General features: G+C 38.0%; 1 protein-coding gene across 1 annotated transcript in view; it reads right to left on the minus strand.

Annotated features, from left to right (window-relative positions):
• Positions 1–6310: 6310 nt before the first annotated feature.
• TMPRSS11A (transmembrane serine protease 11A) overlaps positions 6311–23304 on the minus strand; it is a 44931-nt gene continuing 27937 nt past the window's right edge. The window contains exons 5-8 of the mRNA XM_069594230.1: positions 16707–16878; positions 12594–12853; positions 8330–8472; positions 6311–6472 (exon numbers count right to left, since the gene is read on the minus strand). Of these exons, the coding sequence (XP_069450331.1) occupies positions 6311–6472; positions 8330–8472; positions 12594–12853; positions 16707–16878 (737 nt within the window). The remainder of the gene's footprint in view (positions 6473–8329; positions 8473–12593; positions 12854–16706; positions 16879–23304) is intronic.

Genomic DNA, 23304 nt, shown 5'->3' on the forward strand with positions numbered 1-23304 from the left:
TAGATTTAAGGGCCTAGATCTGATAGATAGAGTGCCTGATGAACTATGGAATGAAGTTTGTGACATTGTGCAGGAGACAGGGATCAAGAGCATCCCCATGGAAAAGAAATGCAAAAAAGCAAAATGGCTGTCTGGGGAGGCCTTACAAATAGCTGTGAAGAGAAGAGAGGTGAAAAGCAAAGGAGAAAAGGATAGATATAGGTATCTAAATGCAGAGTTCCAAAGAATAGCAAGAAGAGATAAGAAAGCCTTCTTCAGCGATCAATGCAAAGAAATAGAGGAAAACAACAGATTGGGAAAGACTCGAGATCTCTTCAAGAAAATTATAGATACCAAGGGAACATTTCATACAAAGATGGGCGCAATAAAGGACAGAAATGGTCTGGACCTAAAAGAAGCAGAAGATATTAAGAAGAGGTGGGAAGAATACACGGAAGAACTGTACAAAAAAGATCTTCATGACCCAGATAGTCATGATGATGTGATCACTAATCTAGAACCAGACATCTTGGAATGTGAATTCAAGTGGGCCTTAGAAAGCATCACTAAGACCAAAGCTAGTGGAGGTGATGGAATTCCAGTTGAGCTGTTTCAAATCCCAAAAGATGTTGCTGTGAAAGTGCTGCACTCGATATGCCAGCAAATTTGGAAAACTCAGCAGTAGCCACAGGACTGGAAAAGGTCAGTTTTCATTCCAATCCCAAAGAAAGGCAATGCCAAAGAATGTTCAAACTATCACACAATTGCACTCATCTCACAAGCTAGTAAAGTAATGCTCAAAATTCTCCAAGCCAGGCTTCAGCAATACGTGAACCGTGAACTCCTTGATGTTCAAGCTGGTTTTCGAAAAGGCAGAGGAACCAGAGATCAAATTGCCAACATCCAATGGATCATCGAAAAAGCAAGAGAGTTCCAGAAAAACATCTATTTCTGCTTTATTGACTATGCTAAAGCCTTTGATTGTGTGGATCACAATCAACTGTGGAAAATTCTGAAAGAGATGGGAATACCAGACCACCTAACCTGTCTCTTGAGAAATCTGTATGCAGGTCAGGAAGCAACAGTTAGAACTGGACATGGAAGAACAGACTCGTTCCAAATAGGAAAAGGAGTACGTCAAGGCTGTATATTGTCACCCTGCTTATTTAACTTATATGCAGACTACATCATGAGAAAAGCTGGACTGGAAGAAACACAAGCTGGAATCAAGATTGCCGGGAGAAATATCAATAACCTCAAATATGCAGATGACACCACCCTTATGGCAGAAAGTGAAGAGGAGCTAAAATGCCTCTTGATGAAAGTGAAAGAGGAGAGTGAAAAAGTTGGCTTAAAGCTCAATATTCAGAAAATGAAGATCATAGCATCCGGTCCCATCACTTCATGGGAAATAGATGGGGAAACAGTGGAAACAGTGTCAGATTTTATTTTTTTGGGCTAAAAAATCACTGCAGATGGTGACTGCAGCCATGAAATTAAAAGATGCTTACTCCTTGGAAGAAAAGTTATGACCAACCTAGACAGCATATTCAAAAGCAGAGACATTACTTTGCTGACTAAGGTCTGTCTAGTCAAGGCTATGGTTTTTCCAGTGGTCATGTATGGATGTGAGAGTTGGACTGTGAAGAAGGCTTAGCGCTGAAGAATTGATTCTTTTGAAGTGTGGTGTTGGAGAAGACTCTTGAGAGTCCCTTGGCCTGCAAGGAGATCCAACCAGTCCATTCTGACGGAGATCAACCCTGGGATTTCTTTGGAAGGAACGATGCTAAAGCTGAAACTCCAGTACTTTGGCCACCTCATGCGAAGAGTTGACTCATTGGAAAAAACTCTGATGCTGGGAGGGGAGGAGGAGAAGGGGAAGACCGAGGATGAGATGGCTGGATGGCATCACGGACTCGATGGACTTGAGTCTGAGTGAACTCTGGGAGATGGTGATGAACAGGGAGGCCTGGCATGCTGCGATTCATGGGATCGCAAACAGTCGGACACGACTGAGCGACTGAACTGAACTGATATGAGATATATTTCTTACTGTGAATTGTGGTCAGTGTAGAGAAATTCTTACTAGAGGGTGTATTCATAGAAAGCCTGTCTTCATAGCAATAGCTGATAGTGCTCTATCAATTTGCTGTAAGCAGAAGCATGAGAAACTCTTCAATCACATTGTATATGAGGCAATCACTCTGTATCTGAAATAGTCACTGACTACAGTATCTGTCAAGTATCTGTCACTTACTCTGCCATTTCTTTTAAGAACATGATAGTGAACACACAGTTTGACCAGCAGACTATAGTTTTTGAATACTCTGTAAAAATTTTCAGATTATCTCTGGCGTTTTTGAAAATAATCAAATGCCTTTGGAATAATAGTTCTCAATAGGGAAGAAGTTCACCTCTTATGAGACATTTGCCAACATCTGGTGATATTTTCAGTTAACATATTTTGAGTGGGGTGGAGAGAAGTGTATTTCAGATGTCTGAAAGGGAGAGGTCAGGGATGCTGCTAAAATTCTACAATGTACAGGGTAGCCTCTCAAAACAAAGAAATATCTAGTCCGGAAAGTCAGGAGTGCTAAAGTTGAAAAATCCTGCTTCAGAGTGACCCAAATTCAGTTTAGTTCAGTTCATTTCAGTCACTCAGTTGTGTCCAACTTTTTGTGACCCCATGGACTGCAGCATGCCAGGCTTCCCTGTGGATCACCAGCTGCCAGAGCCTACTCAAACTCAGGTCCGTCGAGTTGGTGATGCCATCCAACCATCTCATCCTCTGTCGTTCCCTTCTCTTTCTGCCTTCAGTCTTTCCCAGCAGCAGGGTCTTTTCCAACGAGTCATTTCTTCGCATCAGGTGGCTAAAGTATTAGAGTTTCAGCTTCAGCATCAGTCCTTCCAATGAATATTCAGGACTGATTTCCTTTAGGATGGACTTGTTGGATCTTCTTGCAGTCCAGGGGTCTCTCAGGAGTCTTCTTCAACACCACAGTTCAAAAGCATCAGTACATCAGTGCTTAGCTTTCTTTATAGTCCAATTCTCACTCCATACATGACTACTGGAAAAACCGTAGCTTTGACTAGACAGCCCTTGTTGGCTTTGTTGGCAAAGTAATGTCTCTGCTTTTTGATATGCTGTCTAGGTTGGTCATAGCTTTTCTTCCAAGAAGCAAGCATCTTTTAATTTCATGGCTTCAGTCACCATCTGCAATGATTGTGGATTCCCCCCCCCCAAAATGTCTGTCACTGTTTCCATTGTTTCCCCATCTATTTGCTATGAAGTGATGGGACTGGATGCCAGGATCTTAGTTTTCTGAATGTTGAGTTTTAAGCCAACTTTTTCACTCTCCTGTTTCATTTTCATCAAGAGGCTCTTTAGTTCTTCATTTTCTGCCATAAGGGTGGTGTCATCTGCATATCTGAGGTTATTGATATTTCTCCCGGCAATCTTGATTTCAGCTTGTGCTTCATCCAGCCTAGCATTTCATGTGATGTACTCTATACAAGTTAAACAAACAGGGTGACCGTATACAGCCTTGAAGTACTCCTTTCCCAATTTTGAACCAGTCTGTTGTTCCATGTCCAGTTCTATTGTTGCTTCTTGACTTGCATACAGTTTTCTCAGGAGGAAGGTCAGGTGGTCTGGTATTGCCATCTCTGTTAGAATTCCAGTTTACTGTGATCCACACAGTCAAAGGCTTTGGCATAGTCAATAAATCAGAGATGTTATTCTGGAACTCTCTTGCTTTTTTGATTATCCAACAGATGTTGGCAATTTGATCTCTGGTTTCTCTGCCTTTTCTAATCTAGCTTGAACATCTGGAAGTTCATGGTTCATGTACTGTTGAAGCCTGGCTTGTGGAATTTTGAGCATTACTTTCCTAGTGTGTGAGATGAGAGCAATTGTGCAGTAGTTTGAGCATTCTTTGGTATTGCCTTTCTTTGGGATTGGAATGAAAACTGACCTTTTTCAGTCCTGTGGCCACTGCTGAGTTTTCCAGATTTTTTGCTGGCATATTGAGTGCAGCACTTTCACAGCATCATCTTTTAGGATTTGAAATAGCTCAACTGAAATTCCATCATGTCCACGAGCTTTGTTCGTAGTGATGCTTCCTAAGGCCCACTTGACTTCACATTCCAGAATGTCTGGCTCTAGGTTGGTGATGACACCTTGTGATTATCTTGGTCATGAATATCTTTTTTGTACAGTTCTTCTGTGTATTCTTGCCACCTCTTCTTAATATCTTCTGCTTCTGTTAGGTCTCAAACTAGTTTGAGTGACCCAAACTAGTTAATTAAAAGAAATGTAATTTTTAAACAAAAGTTGAAAGAAAGATTTATTCAATTGGCCTAACACAGATTCAATGATACTATTTGTAGAATGCTCTGATCACCAACTTTATTATTAGATTTTAAGTGATACACCAATATTTGCTTATATGTGATCCAGGATTAAATGTTTCACAACACTCTTTAGAAACACAAAGTTATAACTCTAAGATTGTTCCTTGAATCTCTAGAAATTGGAATGGTATCTTACTATCATAATATTGAATAATTTATGTGCCTATGTATATCTTTATGTATGAAGAAGCAACTTTATCCTGAAGTGAGTTCTGAGAATTGGCAGCCAGCTGCTTAAGTGAATCACATCATTTAAAATTCTTGAGTTTCTTAATTTAAAACAGATTCAGTAGAACTCACTGAAATTTTTATACAGCTGATGATTCAATAATATAGATGATCGTAAAGATAGGTTGTAACAAAAGGATATGTGAAATTGATGGGTCCTAGGCTCTGAGCCCTAGGCCCACTGGGGATACAAATTACCTATAGCTTCACTAAGTCATTTAGTTTTCCTGGCTTCAGTTCTCTGAACTCTAAGTGTACTGGCCTACAGGACTTGTAGTGTTTTCTACGCTTCAAATTCTACGAGTCTAACTTATGGATTAATTTTTATGGTGAATAAATTTTAAATCTCCTTTGGATTATTTTAGGATTATTTTTATGCCTTATCAATAGCACGTGAGGGGAATTATAAAATAGCTCAATTTTCTAATGGCTTGGTTTATATTTGGTTTACATGAGTAAATGATGCATAACCCTGATGTCTAACCAGTATTGTCACACAGAGTAACAGTTTCTACAAAATCATCATCTAATCGTATTAATATTATGGAATACATGAGCATGACTCTCCTAATATCTTCATGAGACACTTTATCTATGGGTTCATTTGCTATTTCAAAGAACTTTGTTCATATCTTCTGTATGGCAGGTCATCACAATCTGCATTTATTAAATTAGAAAAAAATACTTGGTATTTCATGGTTACAATAGGCTATTGCCACAAGCCTTAGGAGACAATTGGCTACAGTAATACAAAGGAATAAACTTTTATACTGGAGTGAGTAGCCTATCCCTTCTCCAGCGGATCTTCCCGACCCAGGAATTGAAACAGGGTCTCCTGCATCGCAGGCTGATTCTTTACCAGTTGAGCTACCAGAGAATCCCATGTGGAAAGATAATGCTCATTAATTCTTCAACATATTAACAAATTCTCATTTTTTTCTAGGCATTTAACCTTAACAATAATTTACAAAGCTTCCCCCTGGTAGTCAAAGCATGTAAATGCACCTGTAAAATGTTTCCCATTGTTTTGGGACAGCTCATAAAGTTACTATCACATTCCCTCAAATATTTGAAACAAAAATACGTTTTGACTAGCTAATTACTGTCTATATTTATCAATCACGCTTTTCTGGGAATATCTGAAGATAGGGATATTCTGTATGTGCCCATGTGTGTGGGGGTATGTGTGTGTGTTTCTTATCTTTATCACTGAAAAATTAGGGAGATTTCACAGCAGACAAAGGTCAGAAGATCTCTGGCTTAATTTATCACCATACTTTGTTTCTTATATATAACTTTTAAAAAAATTAAAATCCTTCCAATGGATTTATAACTAGAAAATATGTAAAATCTCTTGTTTCTTGTTTAAGAAGACATCCCTTACAAAGACATCCTAAAAATGTTGTGGATTATCCTAAAAAATTTGCATTGCTTCTCTTCTATACTCTAGCTCACTGACTTAAAAAGCTCAGTATCTCTATTGTATTTTCCAAACCAGGCTAAACTGGCTCATTATCTTATAAATTTAAATCCTTTACAAATTGGCCATGGGTTTTTTGGTTGATTAAAGTGATTCAGAAATAAATCATGTCATTTAATCTCACTTCATTGTAATACAACCACAGAATATATGAATTCTCATGCATGTATGGCCTGCATACAGCTCTCAGTGTTTAAGTTGTATAGTGAATTAGAGGCCTGTTTTTGAAGTAATCCAGTTTCGGTAATAAGTCACTTTTGTGTAGACTCCAGGTTTGTTCCTTTGACCACAGTTATCTCCCCAGCTCACAATTCCAATGAGATACCAGGTATCTTTAAGGTCCTTTCCAACTAAAGGTCCCCCAGAATCACCCTGAAAAGAAAAAAAGAGAAAGAAGATGAATTAAATATGAAACTCATTACTTAAGATATTTTGATGAACCACATATTTTATTATTAGAAAGTATATTTATAGACTACCAATTGAAGGATAATTCATTGAAACATGGGTTTCAGTAATTATAAAAGCCTTAAAGTTCAATTTCCACATTTAAAAATTATTTTTCAGTTTTATAGATGGATAATTCATGAATAAAATCATATATATTTAAAGTGTACATTGTGATAGTTTGACATATATACTTTACGAAATGATTACCACGATCAGGTTAATTGACACATCCATCACCTCACATACTTACTTGGCGTGTATGTGTGCATGTGTGCATGTGTGCCTGTGTGTGTGTGTGTGTGTGTGTGTGTGTGTGTGTGTGTGTGGGTGGGTGGTGAGAATGCTTAAGGTCTACTCTTAGCAGATTTCAAGTATACAACACAGAAAGTCAAGCTGTGATTTTTTTTTCCTACTCCAAGTAGGGTGCCTGGGCTTCATTTTATCAGATAAACCAAACCCTTCCCCATGCACCCTAGTAGCCATCCTTGTATTCCTGCTTCCATTGTGCCTGAGTCCCTTCCTTGATGATTTCCCAACTTTTTTATGACTAGAACTGCCTAGAGCTGCCTTATTATACACTGCACAGTCACAAGGCAGGAGTCTTACCTGTTCCCTCCAATGCAGTGAAAGCTCTCTATTTTATGACCCCCAGTCTATCTAGAGACTTACCACTAATCTCACCATTCGCCTAGATTCCCATGTCCCCTGTGTTCCAGTCACCGCCTTTCACTTGTCTGTCATAGCATGAACCTCTCTCTGGAATCCCTGAATGCTAGCTGCCCCTCTCCACACTCTTGGCGACTGGGGCTAGATGTGTACCGGATTCTGCTCTAGCCCAGCCCATGTGCTGCACAACTCCCTGCTGGTTTTCTGACAGAGGTTGTCTATGCTGTGTAATCTGTGGGACTCTGGGCAGGGTTTTCTGCCACCTGATGACAATACAGTTCCCATCATTTCACCATATGGAATCACCTCCTTGGAGTTTTCAAGAACCCCACATGTTCTTGTAAACACTTATAAAGCAAGTGCCTACAGGATGAAACACGTTACAAATGCATTTGTCCGAAAATATACGTGCAGGATAGATGCTGGACAAGAGGAGGGCCCTGGAAAGGGGACTAGATACAACTTGACCTAATCCACCTCACCGTTTACTGCTTCTCACTTCTCATCCTCCTTAGGCTGAGACCCAACAAATTACTTGCAGTTGCCTCAAATATGAATTGTAATTTCACACCTTCATAATATGGCTATGCTTTATCTCTTTTCTATAATATTCTCTGCTTATTCTATAACTGGCTAAATGTTCTTTATCTTTCAGGCCTCATTGAAGTATTATCTCATATTTGTTCCAAACATGTTCCCTTCAAGCTAAAAATGTTTATTCTCCACATCTGAAACTAACATTGTATTGTAAATCAACTATACTTTAAATAAAAAATTGTTCTCCATTATATAACATTACATCATAGTTTATTGTTCATGATTATTTCCTTTTTAGATGTTAGCTCTTTAAGGAAAGAGACTCTGCTTTATGAAACTCTGGATTTCTGGTATTAAAATTAAATTTTATTGGTTAGTTTGATAACATCAAGGAAGCTTTTTGGTTATTTTGTTTTGCTTAATGGAACATTAAAATGTTTGTGTTTGAAATTAGTATTTATAAATTTTTGCATGGACATATCTCTGTATTTTACTAATATAAAGAGCATAGAATATTTTTGAGCCAGATAAAATATTTTTGAGTTAATGACATCAAAATAATCTCTCTCCACCTACCCTGCAGGCATCATATATTCCTTCCAGATATCCAGCACACATCATTCCAAATTTTATATCACTGCCATACACATGTGGCTGCTTGCACATATCATCACTTATGATTTTCAGTCTGGCTTCTCGAAGATCATTTTGGGATTCCCCTTAAGGAAAAGCGAAGTAATTTTAGTGTTTACAACCAGTATTCTTAGCTAGAATGAAGTGCAGACCTTTTTATTTCAAACTAAAGTTGTCATTCCTAAAGGAAATCAATCCTGAATATTCATTGGAAGGACTGATGTGGAAGCTGAAGCTCCAATACTTTGGCCACCTGATTAGACTCATTAGAAAGGACCCTGATGCTGGGAAAGATAGAAGGCTAGAGGAGAAGGGGATGACAGAGGATGAGATGGTTGAATGGCATCACCAACTCAATGGTCAAGACTTTGAACAAGCTCTGGGAGATGGTGAAAGACAGGGAAGCCTGGCACATTGCAGTCCATGGGTTTACAAAGAGTTGGACATGACAGAGTGACTGAACAACAAAAATTGTCAAACAAGATGAAGGTAATGTAAACAATTCTTAAGGAAATAAGTTCTATTTATTCTCTGGCAAATGTAAATGAAAATTGTCCTTATCTCATTTTTAAATACCTATACTAGCAAAGAAAACATTTTGTTTCTTTTTTCTGGAAAACCTTTGTACCTTTACTAAAAAACAATCAGTTTGTATATTTAGGAAGGTATTTATTTTTTAAAATAAGTTTTTATTTGTAGATTGTTCCCAGAAACTTTGTAGGCCTAGACAGTTTTGGCTTGATAAAATAACTATATATCTTTATTTTATCCTTTATATTTTAGGGGGAACTCTCACACACATAATGACACACAAAGGCAATGATTTCATTATGTATTGTAATTTTGGAACCCCAGGTCATAAACTAGAGCCTGAGTTATAGAAACCGATACTAATGCAGAAGACAACTATTTATGACAGAAACCAATAATATCACAAGTATTCAGGGGTTCTTTGTATCAGCCACATGCTGGTTGGGAAACTGACCCTGCAGTAGACAAAATTCTACTATGATCCCCAAGATTCCTATCTGATCTCTTTTCCCCTAGGTCTAAGTGGGATTTGTGAATATTATGGATGTCATTCTCATGATTAGGTTATATTCTGGGACACAGGTGAGGGGATATTGAAGATTAATTAAGATGTAGTCAGCTTGACATTGAGTTCATCAAAAGGGAAATTATTCAAGGTAGGCCTGATCTAATCAGATAAGCCCTTTTGAAAGGGGTTTAGGCCTTCTGCTGAAGCTCCAATACTTTGGCCACCTGATGTGAAGAACTGACTCACTGGAAAAGGCCCTGATGCTGAGAAAGATTGAAGGCAGGAGGAGAAGGGGATGACAAAGGATGAGATGGTTGGATGGCATCACGAACTCAATGGACCTGAGTTTGAGCAAGCTCCGTGAGTTGGTGATGGATAGGGAAGCCTGGAGTGCTGCAGTCCAAGGGATCATAAAAAGTTGGACAGGACTGAGTGACTGAAATGACCTGAACTAGGCTTTCCCTGAGTTCAGAGACTTTCTCTCAATGGTGCTGGAGAAGCAAGCTTCCATAAACTCTGTAGGTGCAAGAAACTAAATTCCATCAACAACCAGTGAGCTTGGCAAAGAGTCATAGATGAAACCTCAACCCCAGCCAATACTTTGATTACTAATTTGTGAGACGTTGAGAGGAGATGCCAGCTATGCTATGTCTGAATTTCTGACCCATAGAAACTGTGAAATAATAAACGCATTTTCTTTCAAGTTGTTAAATTTGTGGCAATTTGTTACACAGCAATAGAAAACTAATAATGGACACTAATTTCCGTAAAATGTCAATCAGGAATTTTCAGGACAGGTATTTGCTAAAATGTTTAAAAATGCTTAAGATATTCTGTTCTTTGAGTACACCTAGAGTAATATTTTTTGGCTACTACATTATCAATTAAAAATAATTCATGCCCAGTGCTGGGAAAGGTGAGATGAAACGCATATTGTAGGTAACAGTGTAAATTCATAACTTTTAAATAAAACTCATTGGCAAGGAGTTATAAAGAGTTTAGCCTACAAATCCTGTACATCCCTCAACTATTTCTCAACTATTGTGAGAATGCTTAATGACATTTCCCAGAAAGTATTGCTCTTTTTTCAAGGAATCAGTTTTTCAATTCAATTTTCTCCATTTTTTCATTTTGATTATGTTCATTGCCACTCTTAACATATTATTTCCTTTTCGTGTTTATTTTAGGTTTATTTTCTCTTCTTTTCTAGTGTCTTAAAAGGAGAGCTTTCTTATTTTATAAATACATGCATTTTGCTATGCTTCCCTCTGTACTGTTTTAGCTGGATCCTGCATTCATTTCATTCTATTAATACTTATAATTATCTTCAAGATTTCCTCTTTTATCTATGGATTATTTAGAAGTGTGTTGTTTAATTTTTAGGCATTTAGAGATTTTCCTATTATCAGTCTATTACTGGTTTTTAGTTTGATTGCATTATCATCAGAGAGCATACTATATATGATTTCCATTCTTTTAAGTTTGTCAGAGACTGTTTTATAGAACTAGATATAGTCTATCTTGGCGAATGTTCCATTGGTGCTTTAAAAAAGTAGGTATCTTGTTGCTAATTATAGTGTTCTGCATAAATTAGATTCTATTGCTATTCAAAAACTATTATGGCACATATATTTCTATACCAAACTTAGACTCCAGGTCAGAAATGATTTCTTTCCATCAAGGCAAAGGGAATCTGAGATGCTCCTCTCATCAAATAAAGAATGCAACTCTTAGGAGAAGATCCATTAGAGAGAGAGAAGACATTGTTGTCAGGCTCACAGCTCCCTAGGCTTATTAAGCTATGGGTAATAATTTCTGTGATTGGAAATATAACATTAAAGAAACCACATGGAACATCTGGAGAAAAATCTAAAGACCATCAAGCCCATTATCAACCACATTAGTGAAAGGTATTCCTGGTTCCTTAGTGAAGAATGAGAATTAATGATTTATTCTTTAGAGTTTATTGTATATCAATAAATTGTATAGAGCTCTGTGAATGAATTTTGTCTTTCTCAAAAAGTCCTTTCTTATCTTCTCAAGCCTAGAGTCAAAGAAACCCTGTCGCTGTTGTTATATGTATGCGCCTGGACCAGATTTTAGAATCCAGAGTGTGTCTGAGTCTGTTTTGAAAACCTTAAAACATGAAGCCAATTTTATTTCTTAGGAGATTGTTAGTATATCAAGTTAAATCATTTTAGAGAGGTCAGTGGAAACTTTATTATCAGAGATGATTTGTCTCTATACAGTATTCTTACCCAAATCACTCTTAATTACCTTCTTTAGGTTTGACGCAGATTTTGCTGCAATTGGAGATTATAGCTGAACAAAGGAAACATTTTTGAGGTGGCTGAGAAAAGTGAAACTAAGTGACGGAGCAAACTAAAGGGAAAGGGAGGTGAGAAAGAGAGGAGACTCACAGAGGTGAGGCTCAAAGTGAAAGAGTCAGAGTGAAGGCGGGCGTGAGTATTTTAGCATATCTAGTGTATATCTGGCGTTGCATAGGAAATGGGACATAGAGATAGACTTTAGTGTTTCTGAGGGAACCTTCTTTCCCTTTATATCTTCCTTGAAGCCTTTCCTGTTGGAGCTCTTTCCCTCATTACATGTGATTCTGACCAGGTGGCCAATCACATATCTACTTTTCTTTCTGTAGGCTTAAGAGTGAGAATTGAGTCAACCAGTCAGTCTGGTACCCCTGGACACAACCTGGGCCAAAAGAGACCTTTTCAGGGATTAACATAGATTCTGGCAAAGAGAGACACGTGTTCTTCCCTGGCATCAGCTAGGTGAAGATGTACACGCTGAGCTGCTGTTGGCCACTCTCACCACTATGTGGCGCTAGAATCCCTTGTAATGAAGGTGACCTGGGGAACCAGAACCAACCCAAAGAAAAACTCAGAGCCTGATGACATCACACAAATTCCTGAATCCACATGTATCTGAAGTCAAACTCATCTCACCTCTTAATTCCAAATTACAAGGGCCAAATTTGCCATATTATTATTATTTTTACTTAGTTAATTTGGGTTGAGTTTCTGTCACTTGCAAAACAAAAGCCCTAATCCAAACTGTGTGGAAAAGTCTGATAGGATATTACTGATGGACATTAAATAACACTGTCATAAATAGAGCTTAGGGCTCCGTGATTCGTTTTTGGATACCCACCACCATAAAAAAGTGCTCCAAATCCTGTGATATAGACAGTTGAATTTGGTTGGAAGGATGCAGAGGCTTCTGGCAAACAAATTCGACGGATGTCATCAGTAAAGGTGACTCTGGGAGAGAACTGCACAACAGCAATGTCGTACTCTCTTGCTGGGGAGCGGTACCTCTCATGGACAATAATTCTTTTGATGTTTCTTTTCATTAATGGAGGGTTGATTTTTGTTCCAAAGCTAACAGTCCACTGACGTGGGTTTGCTTTACTGGAAAAGTTTAGATATTAACAGAATATATGAACTGCATTACAATAATTGCATGTAGGCTGATAAAAAAGAAAATTCCACCCTAATACACTTGGATTCAATGATAACTTTCTTTGACCATATAGTCTACTGCTACTATTTTGAAAGATAAAATATATACAAAGAGCATCTTTGAGCTGGAATCCAGTACAGAATTATTGAATTTTAGAACTGTAAAGCCTATAAAATGTTGTTCATTCATTTCTTCAGTAAATATTTATTGATGATCTACATGTTGAACCTTATTTGAAATGCCAGGAATAAAGTGGTGAACAAGTCAGAAAAGCCCCTGCTGGTGGGTACATCTGATTCCAGGGAAGGAAAAAGAGCAAAATGATAGAAAATAGATCAATAACTTACAGCAGCGATAAGGACTATAAATAGGGCAGTGGACTAGGGTACAAGGGGGTAGTTAGATAAGTCACTTTTGAGAACATGGCATTTGGGTTGAGACATGGTTGATGAGCAGTCAGCTATGGGAAGATGGGATGATAACCTTTCAGGCAAATATCCCAAGAACAGACTGGCTGCAGTTCAGGACACAAAGGAAGAATGGTGGGAAATGAGGTTTGACAAGGTAGGCAGAGGCCAGATTTTAGAGTGTTTTGTAGGTCAATCAAAAGATGCTTGATCCTTGGAAGAAAAGCTATGATGAACATAGACAGCATATTAAAAAGCAGAGACATCACTTTGCCAGCAAAGGTCCAGATAATCAAAGCTATGGTTTTTCCAATAGTCATGTATGGATGTGAGAGTTGGACTATAGAGAAGGTTGAGTCTAGAAGAATTGATGCTTTAAAATTGTGGTACTGGAGAAGACTCTTGAGAGTCCCCTGGATTGCAAGAAGATCAAACTAAATGAAATCAACCCTAAATATTCATTGGAAGGACTGATGCTGAAGCTGAAGCTCCAAGATATTGGCTACCTGATGCGAACAGACAACTCACTGGAAAAGACCTTATTGCTGGGAAAGATTGAGGGTAGGGAGAGAATGGGGAAACAGAGGGTGAGATGGTTGTATGGCATCACTGACTCAATGGACATGAGTTTGAGTAAACTCTGGGAGATAGCTAAGGACAGGGGAGCCTGGCATGCTGCAGTCTATGGGGTTGCAAAGAGTAGAATAAAGCAACTGAATGACAACAAATAGGTCTTGAATAAAATGCTTAGATTTTATTCAAATAATATGGGAATTCACTGGATGATTTTAATGAGAGTAATGTACTCTCATTTACATTAAAAAATCACAATGGTTCTTTCCAGAGATTAGACTGTTAGAAGGCAAGAGTGGGTTAGGTAAAGCTGTCAGAGGTCCTAAGAGAGATGATTGTGAGTGACTTCTAGCTTGTGGCTTGAGCAGCTGGTGTATCATGGCACGTGTAGGGACCGGAAAAATCATCTAGTAATGAAAGGTCATCTAGTAATGAAAGGTCATCTAGTAAAGCCTTTGTTTTATACTTAAGGAAAATATAACCTAGATGTTTTATATTATATGCCTAGTATCACATGTCTGTTTGCCTCTCTCTGTTCTTTCTTGGATACCATCTCCCAGTAAAATATATTATTAATAATAAGATTAAAGTTCCTTGGTAACTAACCGCCTCCTTGCCTGCCTCTGGAGAAATTTGTGTGCAGGTTAAGAAGCAACAGTTAGAACTGGACAGGGAACAACAGACTGGTTCCAAATTGGAAAAGGAGTACATCAAGGCTGTATATTGTCACCCTGCTTATTTAACTTATATGCAGAGTGCATCATGTGAAATGCCAGGCTGGATGAAACACAAGCTGGAATCAAGATTGCTGGGAGAAATATCAATAACCTCAGAGATGCAGATGATACCACCCGTATGGCAGAAAGTGAAGAAGAACTAAAGAGCCTCTTGATGAAAATGAAAGAGGAGAGTGAAAAAGCTGGCTTACAACAACATTCAGAAAACTAAGATCATGGCATCCAGTCCCATCACTTCATGGCAAATAGATGGGGAAACAATGGAAACAGTGAAAGACCTTATTTTCTCGGGTTCCAAAATCACTGTAGATGGTGAGTGCAGCCATGAATTTAAAAGACACTTGCTCCTTGGAAGAGAAACTATGACCAACCTAGAGAGCAACAAAGGTCCATCTAGTCAAGGATATGGTGTTTCCAATAGTCAAGTATGGATGTGAGAGTTGGACCATAAAGAAAGCTGAGTGCCGAAGACTTGGTGCTTTTGAACTGTGGTGTTGGAGGAGACTCTTGAGAGTCCTTAGGACTGCAAGGAGATCAAACCAGTCCATCCTAAAGGAAATCAGCCCTGAATATTAGTTGGAAGGACTGATATTGAAGCTGAAGCTCCAATACTTTGGGCACCTGATGCAAAGAATTAACTCCTTAGAAAAGATCCTGCGTGATGCTGGGAAAGATTGAAGGAGGAGAAGGGGATGACAGAGGATGAGATGGTTGGATGGCATCACTGACTTGATGGACATAATTTTGAGCAAGCTCCAGGAGCTGGTGATGGACAGGAAAGCCTGGAATGCTACAGTCCATGGGGTCTCAAAGAGTCAGATATGACTGAGTGTCTCTGAACTGATTAATATTCCTTAACTAATTAACTGAACTATTAATAACATCATTGAAGAGGAATAGGCAAAGATACAGATGCTGTGCATATAGATATTTGCTTATCAACCTATTTTTTTTAAAAAACGTTTGATGTGTAATATTTTGGGCTTCCCTGGTGGCTCAGACAATAAAGAATCCTCCTGCAATGTGGGAAACCTGGGTTCGATCCCTGGGTTGGGAAGATCCCCTGGAGGAGGGTATGGTAATTCCCAGTATTCTTGTCTGGAGAATCCCCACGGACAGAGGAACTTGGCGGGCTGTAGAGAGTCAGACACAACTGAACGACTTTTACTCACTCAAAATGTTTTAGGTATGCATCAAATGATTCAGCTTATATATATTCTTTTTTTCAGATTCTTTTACACTGTAAGTTATTACAAGTCATTGAATATAGCTCTCTGTGCTACACAGTAGGTCTTTGTTGTTTATCTATTTTATATATGGTAGTGAGTATCTATTAATACCAAAGTCTTAATTTATCCCTGCCCACTTTTCCTCTTTGATAACTGTAGGTTTGTTTTCTATGTCTGTGAGTCTGCTTCTGTTTTGTAAATAAGTTCATTTGTATCTTTTTAAAGATTTCACATATAAGTGATATCATATGATATTTGTCTTTCTCTGACTTACTTTACTTAGTATGATAATCTCTAGGTCCATCTATGTTGCTGCAAATGGCATTATTTCATTCTTTTTTTATGGCTGAATACTAGTCCACTGTACATATATACTACATCTTCTTTATCCACTCATCTGTTGATAGACATTTAGGTTGCTTCCATGTCTTGGCTACTGTAAGTAGTGCTGCAATGAACATTGGGGTGCATGTATGTGTTACAATTAAGAGTTTTCTCTGGATATATGCCCAGGAGTGGGACTGCTAGATCATGTGGCAACACAATTTTTAGTTTTTTTAAAGGAACTTCCATAGTGTTTTTCATATTGGCTGCACCAATTTACATTTTCACCACCAGTGTTATATCCAAATGTTCTCTAGCCATAATTTCTTTATTTAAAACCCTAAGGACCTGATTAGCATATACTAGGATAGTGACTACTCCCCCTAGGAACTTTCCAAATAAGTTCAAGTACAAAGTCGTGAAAGATGCTTTTCTTATTTTACCTCAGCCATACTTGGGGATGTTGATTATTACTCAGAAGACAATAAAACTCAGATGGTTTTTTAAGTAGTAGTAACATCAATCACTTACTTCTTAAAGCAGTGCGCTGCAGTAACAAGCCAAGTATTACTAATCAAGGTGGCCCCACACTGATGTATGTTTTTATGCTGAAGAGAAGCTTGCCAAGGCCAGGCAGCCTTGCCCGCGATCTCTCCAGACATTATTCTGTTGCTTACTAATGGAACAACTCGTTTCCCACAACCTGAAAGAGATGCGATCGTTAAATTATAAGAAATGTCTCTGTAACTCTTGATACAGAGAAATTAGTAGAGGGCTGCAGTGCAATGTTTGCATCTGCCATTATATAAACAAGTACAATATGAATATCCACCTTCTCATTGATGCTTTGCTCACTCCCTCTATTTATAGAATGGATATACATTGCCCACTGAAGCTACTTAAGTCTGAGAAGTATTGACACACCACAAAGTGTATGTCTTGAGGACCTGCAATGTCAATTATCCAGATGTTCTGGGAGCTCCTACTAAGATGATTCTTTCCTGGTTTTAGGTGATCCCACCATGTTATTTTGACATAAAAGTCCTCACCAGAAGAACTGATCAGAGAAGTAATTGCCAATTCCTTGGAACTCCTCTCATACATTTTTCTGAGTGACTAGTTCCTCAAGTGGCATGGTTAATGCATCATGACCAGTCTGTTACTCTTTAGGATGGAGGATTCTATGTTTCCAGGTAAATATCACATTCGCTATAGGTGGGGATAAATAAGTACTCTATTCTGTGTGTCAGATCAGAGATTAGTTTGCTGCTTAGGATTCCCACTAAGAATGAAGCCTGTTTAAAGCATGCTGCTAATAAAGAAAATACGGTAGGTTCAACTTTTATTCCAAAAAATTCGGTATAAAAGAGGAAATTCACTGTACTGGTACTGATGACACTCCTACTGTGGCCAGTTGTTTAGAAATCCCCATCACTGCCATCTCTAGTTTGCTGCTGCTACTGCTAAGTCGCTTCAGTCGTGTCCGACTCTATGCGACCCCATAGAGGGCAGCCCACCAGGCTCCTCCGTCCCTGGGATTCTCCAGGCAAGAACACTGGAGTGGGTTGCCATTTCCTTCTCCAATGCATGAAAGTGAAAAATGAAAGTGAAGTCGCTCAGTTGTGTCCGGCTCTTAGCGACCCCATGGACTGCAGCCTACCAGGCTCCTCTGTCCATGAGATTTTCCAGGCAAGAGTACTGGAGTGGGGTGCCATACTGTTTTTCTCACCTGGAGGACTGCAACAGCTTCCCTGATCATCTCCTTACCTCCAGTGTTGCTCCTCCAATCCATTCTCCACCCTGAAACCTGAGTGGCCTTTCTGATTTGTCTAAAACCCTTGAGTGACTTTTCATTCCAGATAAAGTTGAAATGTTTTAGCATGATTCTGGTCCTTGATGACTATTAATCATTAATTAATAATACCCCTTTTTCATGTCCCCAATCCCCAATCCTATATTCCAGCCACACTGACATTTTTCATTTACAAGAAGTGATCATGTTCTTGCTTTCCTAGAGACATTTTTACATACTATTCTCCTTGCCCAAGACATTCATCCCACTTGTCACTTGATTTGTGGTCCTTCCTTTCTCCTGTCTCAAGGATCACTTTCAGACCCCATAAGACCAAGTCAGGTTAGCTGACTCTGTGATTGACTTTCACTGCACTATCTCTGTCATAGCATTTATCACACTGTTTTAACATTTCCTGATTGATTTATGTCTTCCTCTAAATTCAAACCCTTAATTTTAGAGGAGGAATCATGTCTTAGTGACACTTGTATTCACTTTCTGGCACTTGGTAGATTTTAAAAGGATATTTATTGAATGAATGTTGTATAGTATATTTGCAAGACAGATGAAAATGAATGAACACCTTTGCTCAAAGTCATCACCACTTTAAAAAAATTCTTTCAAAATTTAGGCCACAGTGATATGAAGCAAATAATGATATGAAGTGAGTGAGTGGAGCTGCTGTCAACCATGAAGACGAGTATGATCAGTAAATTGTATAGACAATCACAAGTAAAGGAGTCTATCTCTTTTCCATTTATCACTTTCTCATTATTTTACTTCTCAGTAGAAAGCATAATTAGTAGCATTTAAAAATTATCAAGGCAAGTCCATTTATTCCAAATCAGAAATATAAAATTTCTTCAAATTGCTCCTAGATTTCCACCATGTAAAATATTTTTCTTGAAGATGACAAAAAAGGTTGGTTTTAGAGTTAGAAAAAAAGTATTTTCATTTTTTACACAATTGTTATTCTCTCCAAAAGAAAATGTGGAACATGAGTGGGAAATTATGAGCTAATATTTGAAGATATTATCCTTTCTGAGATGGAAATGGAACTTGTGTTTATAAACTAACTAGACTTACATGCTTGGACAGTTAGCTTCCCTGTTGATGAGCTCATTGCTGAAAAACAAGATAGAACAAAGAATGATAATTTGATATTCTCCTAGTTGGTCTCAATGACCAGAAATCATAGAATACTCATCATATATGGAGTCCAGAAATTTGAGCATATGGATGAGTCAGGAAAACAGCTGATATAACAGGATATATGTATGGTTTTGGTAAAGATTTATAGGCAATCTCTAGGCTTCCCTGGTGGCTCAGATGGTAAAGAATTCTGCACTGTGGGATATCTGGGTTCAGTCCCTGGGTTGGGAAGATCCCCTGGAGGAGGGCATGGCAACCCACTCCAGTATTCTTGCCTGGAGAATCCCCATGGACAGAGGAGCCTGGTGGGCTACAGTTCATGGGGTCACAAAGAGTCGAACATGACTGACTAAGCACTGCACATATAGGCAATAAGCAGTGAATGATTAAGGCTCAAATATGGATAATCAAAACCCACAAATCATTTGTAGTAATACAGAACAGTGGCTTTCCAATGGCTTAGGATAAATCTTTGGATTTTACTTAAGGATATAGAGAAAGTGGGGAAAGACGGAACAACTAATGGAGTCTTTAGGTGCAAACTCAGCCTCAACTAGAACAAGTCTGCTTTTATCTCTTCTGTTTAAGATTTCACATAAGCCTTTCTTTGGTGCAGGGGTTTAAGGATGAAAAAAAAAAACAAACTTTGAAAACTACCACAGAAAGTATATTTAAAATACTTCTAAAACACAGTTCTTAAATTATCAAAATGTTCCCCTCCCCAAGGAATAAACTACTATATACTGTTATCATACACCTGCTGGATACTGGTAGAGGCTAATTATTGGACAGAATCTAAGATAAAATTCTGTCATTTCCAACAAAGTTGGTAACCTGATAAAGGAAATACAAACATAAGTTGATGAATGGTTGCATGAAAAGTGGGATAGTTTTCAAAATAAAAGCGCTTAATAGGTAAAATGAGGATGGATGGTTTTACTTATTTCTACCAGTCCTATGTGTCTCAGACTCATATTCTGTACATTTAACTTCCCATTATGCATGGTAAGAATGTTTCTTTCCACTTACCTTCTATAAATTTCACTTGGGAAACTAATGATGATGAACTATACAAAGTGGGAGCTCTTGAGAATATCCAATAAACTTGTAAAAGGCATAACTAAATCATTATATAGTGAAGAATCAGTTGCTCAGTACAGATCCTCAGTCTTTATTTATAGAAGAAACTCGATTTTTGGTCAAATGTAGTTTTAAGGTAGTAAATTTGTTTTATGTTTTAAAACTATAGGCATACTTTGGAGATATTGTGGGTTCAGTTCGAGACCACGGCAATAAGCAAATATCACAATAAAGCAAGTCAAAATTTTTTTGTTTCCCAGTGCATTTAAAAGTTTATGTTTACACCATTCTGTAGTCCATTAAGTGTGCATTATGTCTTAAAAAACAATATACATACCTTAATTAAAAAGTACTTTACTGCTAAAGCATGCTAACTGTCATCTGACAACACAGGATTGCCACAAACCTTCAATTTGTAAAAAAAACACAACATCTGTGAAGTGCAATAAAGTGAAGTGAAATAAAATGAGGTATTTGAATATGGACCATGTTAGTAATGCATTACAATGGTATAAATTTAGAATTCTTGAGTTAGAGCTTCTTCTGCTTAGTTTGAGCAAGATGCAACTCAGCTCTTTCCAGGAATGAGACCAGGGTACATGTAATAGTTGGGAGTTTCATTGGATTTTTGAGGAAAGCATTTTAGACAGAATGATTATACCTGAAGGTAAACTGCCCATATACAAGTGACTGACTATTGCAAATTACCAATTTTGACAAAATGGTTTTACTTTCTACGTTTAGGAGTGAAAACAAACATTAACACCTTAGTTTTGAACATGACCCTCTAACACACTTCTGAGTTGACAGTAATCGTATTCAGGGCTGTACACACTACAGATAACATGATAAGGACTGGCCACATCAACAGCACATGGGTGATGAGCAGCTCTTCCACAGCCATGGCATTTGCAATTCAAAGGAGTCAATATTAATTTTGTTCTGACATCACATCACAGGAAGGGTGCATACCACACAGTTATTTGTCAAACCAAAACACAGATTCTTGCCAGATTATGGATCAATCTAGGGCTGCAAGGTTATTTCTAGACTTTGTCTAGAATTTCTGCAATTTTCCATTCATTTGAAATCCCCCAAATTAAGTATTGCTGGAGAGCAGTTTTTTTGTCTACAAGGATTGCCTTGAGGATTCTAATCAGTTTTCTACCAAGTGAGGCTTTCCCAAGTGCTAGTAAATGCTGCTTTTTTCACATTTGGAAATTTGGAAACCTTCAGGCTTCTAGTTTTTTCTACCACCAATTATTTGCATTAATGTTTTCAGGTTTCTAAAGCATATGCACAATTTTCTAGCTTTCTAATAGCCTATATGTTCAATATTATATTTTCTGTTTTCTTGCATATGTTCTTTTTTTTTTTAAGTTACTAACATTTCTTTCTTTCTTTCTTTTTTTTTTAACTTTACCATATTGTATTTGTTTTGCCATACATCAACATGAATCTGCCATGGGTGTACACGTGTTCCCCATCCTGAACCCTCCTCCCACCTCTTGATATTTCTGTGACTTAAGGAAGAACAAATATTATATTTGCAAGATTGTAGATGAGAAAGTGGAGGAAAAGGCATGGTAGCCCTTTGGTGGACTTTGTAAATACAAGTCCTTTACAGAACTTGCGTAGTCCTGTAGTGACTCAGTGGAGTTAGGATCAGGTAACTCTCAAATCAGGTTCTTCATCAGCACGTCCTGCCCTTTAATCTACTATAGACATTAAAACAGACTACAGGTCACAAGCTGAACCTATAAGAAACAAAAAGCCCAGATACCCAATGGCCACTTCATGCTTCATGTCTGGTTTCAGATAGCTCAGGCTTTTAAGTTCCTTGCAAATTAACTGGTTATTTAAAATTATGTAGAACACATCTTGTAACTAATCACAACTTCCACTATTTCACAACCTCGATTCATTTGTTTCTCCACAAAGGAGAAAACAAAGAAGGCGGATTAAGCCCTTGAGAGGTTCTTCCCTCCTGGGTTGGGAGAGGTCCCCAGGTTCATTTCCTGACTAACTGACTGTCTCATCAGCACATCCCTGCCCATCCCATTCCCATAGATTTTATTTCCTGGTCAGGTTTCCTCCTATAGAGTCAGCCAGACCCTTGAAAGGGTAGGGCTTTCTGTTTCATGTCTGTTATGAATCACACTTACTCTGATTCTCTTCTGGTGTCCACTGGAATGTGTAGGGGAAATCTGTACTTGTCTTTCAGGAATAGATGCTTGTGGAAGCAGCTTAATGAACAGGGGTAAACAGGTTTTCAGGTTTCACTAGTGGCTTAGATGGTAAAGAATCCATCTGTGATGCAGGAGACCTGGGTTCAATCCCTGGGTTGGGAAGATCCCCTGAAGAAGTAAACAGCAACCCACTCCAGTATACTGGCCTGGAGAATTCCATGGACAGAGGAACATGGCAAACTACAGTCCATGGGGTTGCAAAGAGTCGGACACGACTGAGTGACTTTCACTTTTACTTTCAAACAGGTTTCTGTCTGGCTGGACTCCTGAGAATTTTTGGTATGCTAATATAAGGGGTGAATTTCTAAGAGGTCAATATTGTAGACCGAATTTCTAAAAAGTGTTTGACCAAAGAACACTTTTTTTTTTTTTTTCGCAAAAAGCCTCTCAAAAAATTAGCAATCTATCAATAGATTTGAATCTCTGCCCTTTTTAATTACTGGGTCTTTAACTAAATCTTTGCCCTTTTTAGTTACCAGAGTCCTTTCACTATAGATAGAAGGCCTAAAGCCCCTCTTTCACATCTTTAAAGATGAATTTGCCTAATTCATAAGAATAAAGAAGTTAAATGCTAAATGTAAAGGGCATAGAGAAGGGCCTCGATAAAAGTTACTTCTTTTAGAGAAGCAATGATGATGTAATTGTTCCTATAATTTCTAGTTTTGTGATTATTTTAATCACTACTTGTAAGATGGCTTTTAGTGGCTCCAAAGTTAGTTTATCATTTTCCAAAATGCCCAAAGGAAAAAAGTTAACACAAATTTCACAATTTCACTATTCACTGAAACTATTTCTATTTTTAAAGGGCAGCAACTGGGTTTATGTTTCTGAAACAGAAAAACAGCCATTGCTCAAC

This window comes from Ovis canadensis, chromosome 6, assembly GCF_042477335.2.
Source record: "Ovis canadensis isolate MfBH-ARS-UI-01 breed Bighorn chromosome 6, ARS-UI_OviCan_v2, whole genome shotgun sequence".
In the NCBI taxonomy this organism is placed as follows: Eukaryota; Metazoa; Chordata; class Mammalia; order Artiodactyla; family Bovidae; genus Ovis; species Ovis canadensis.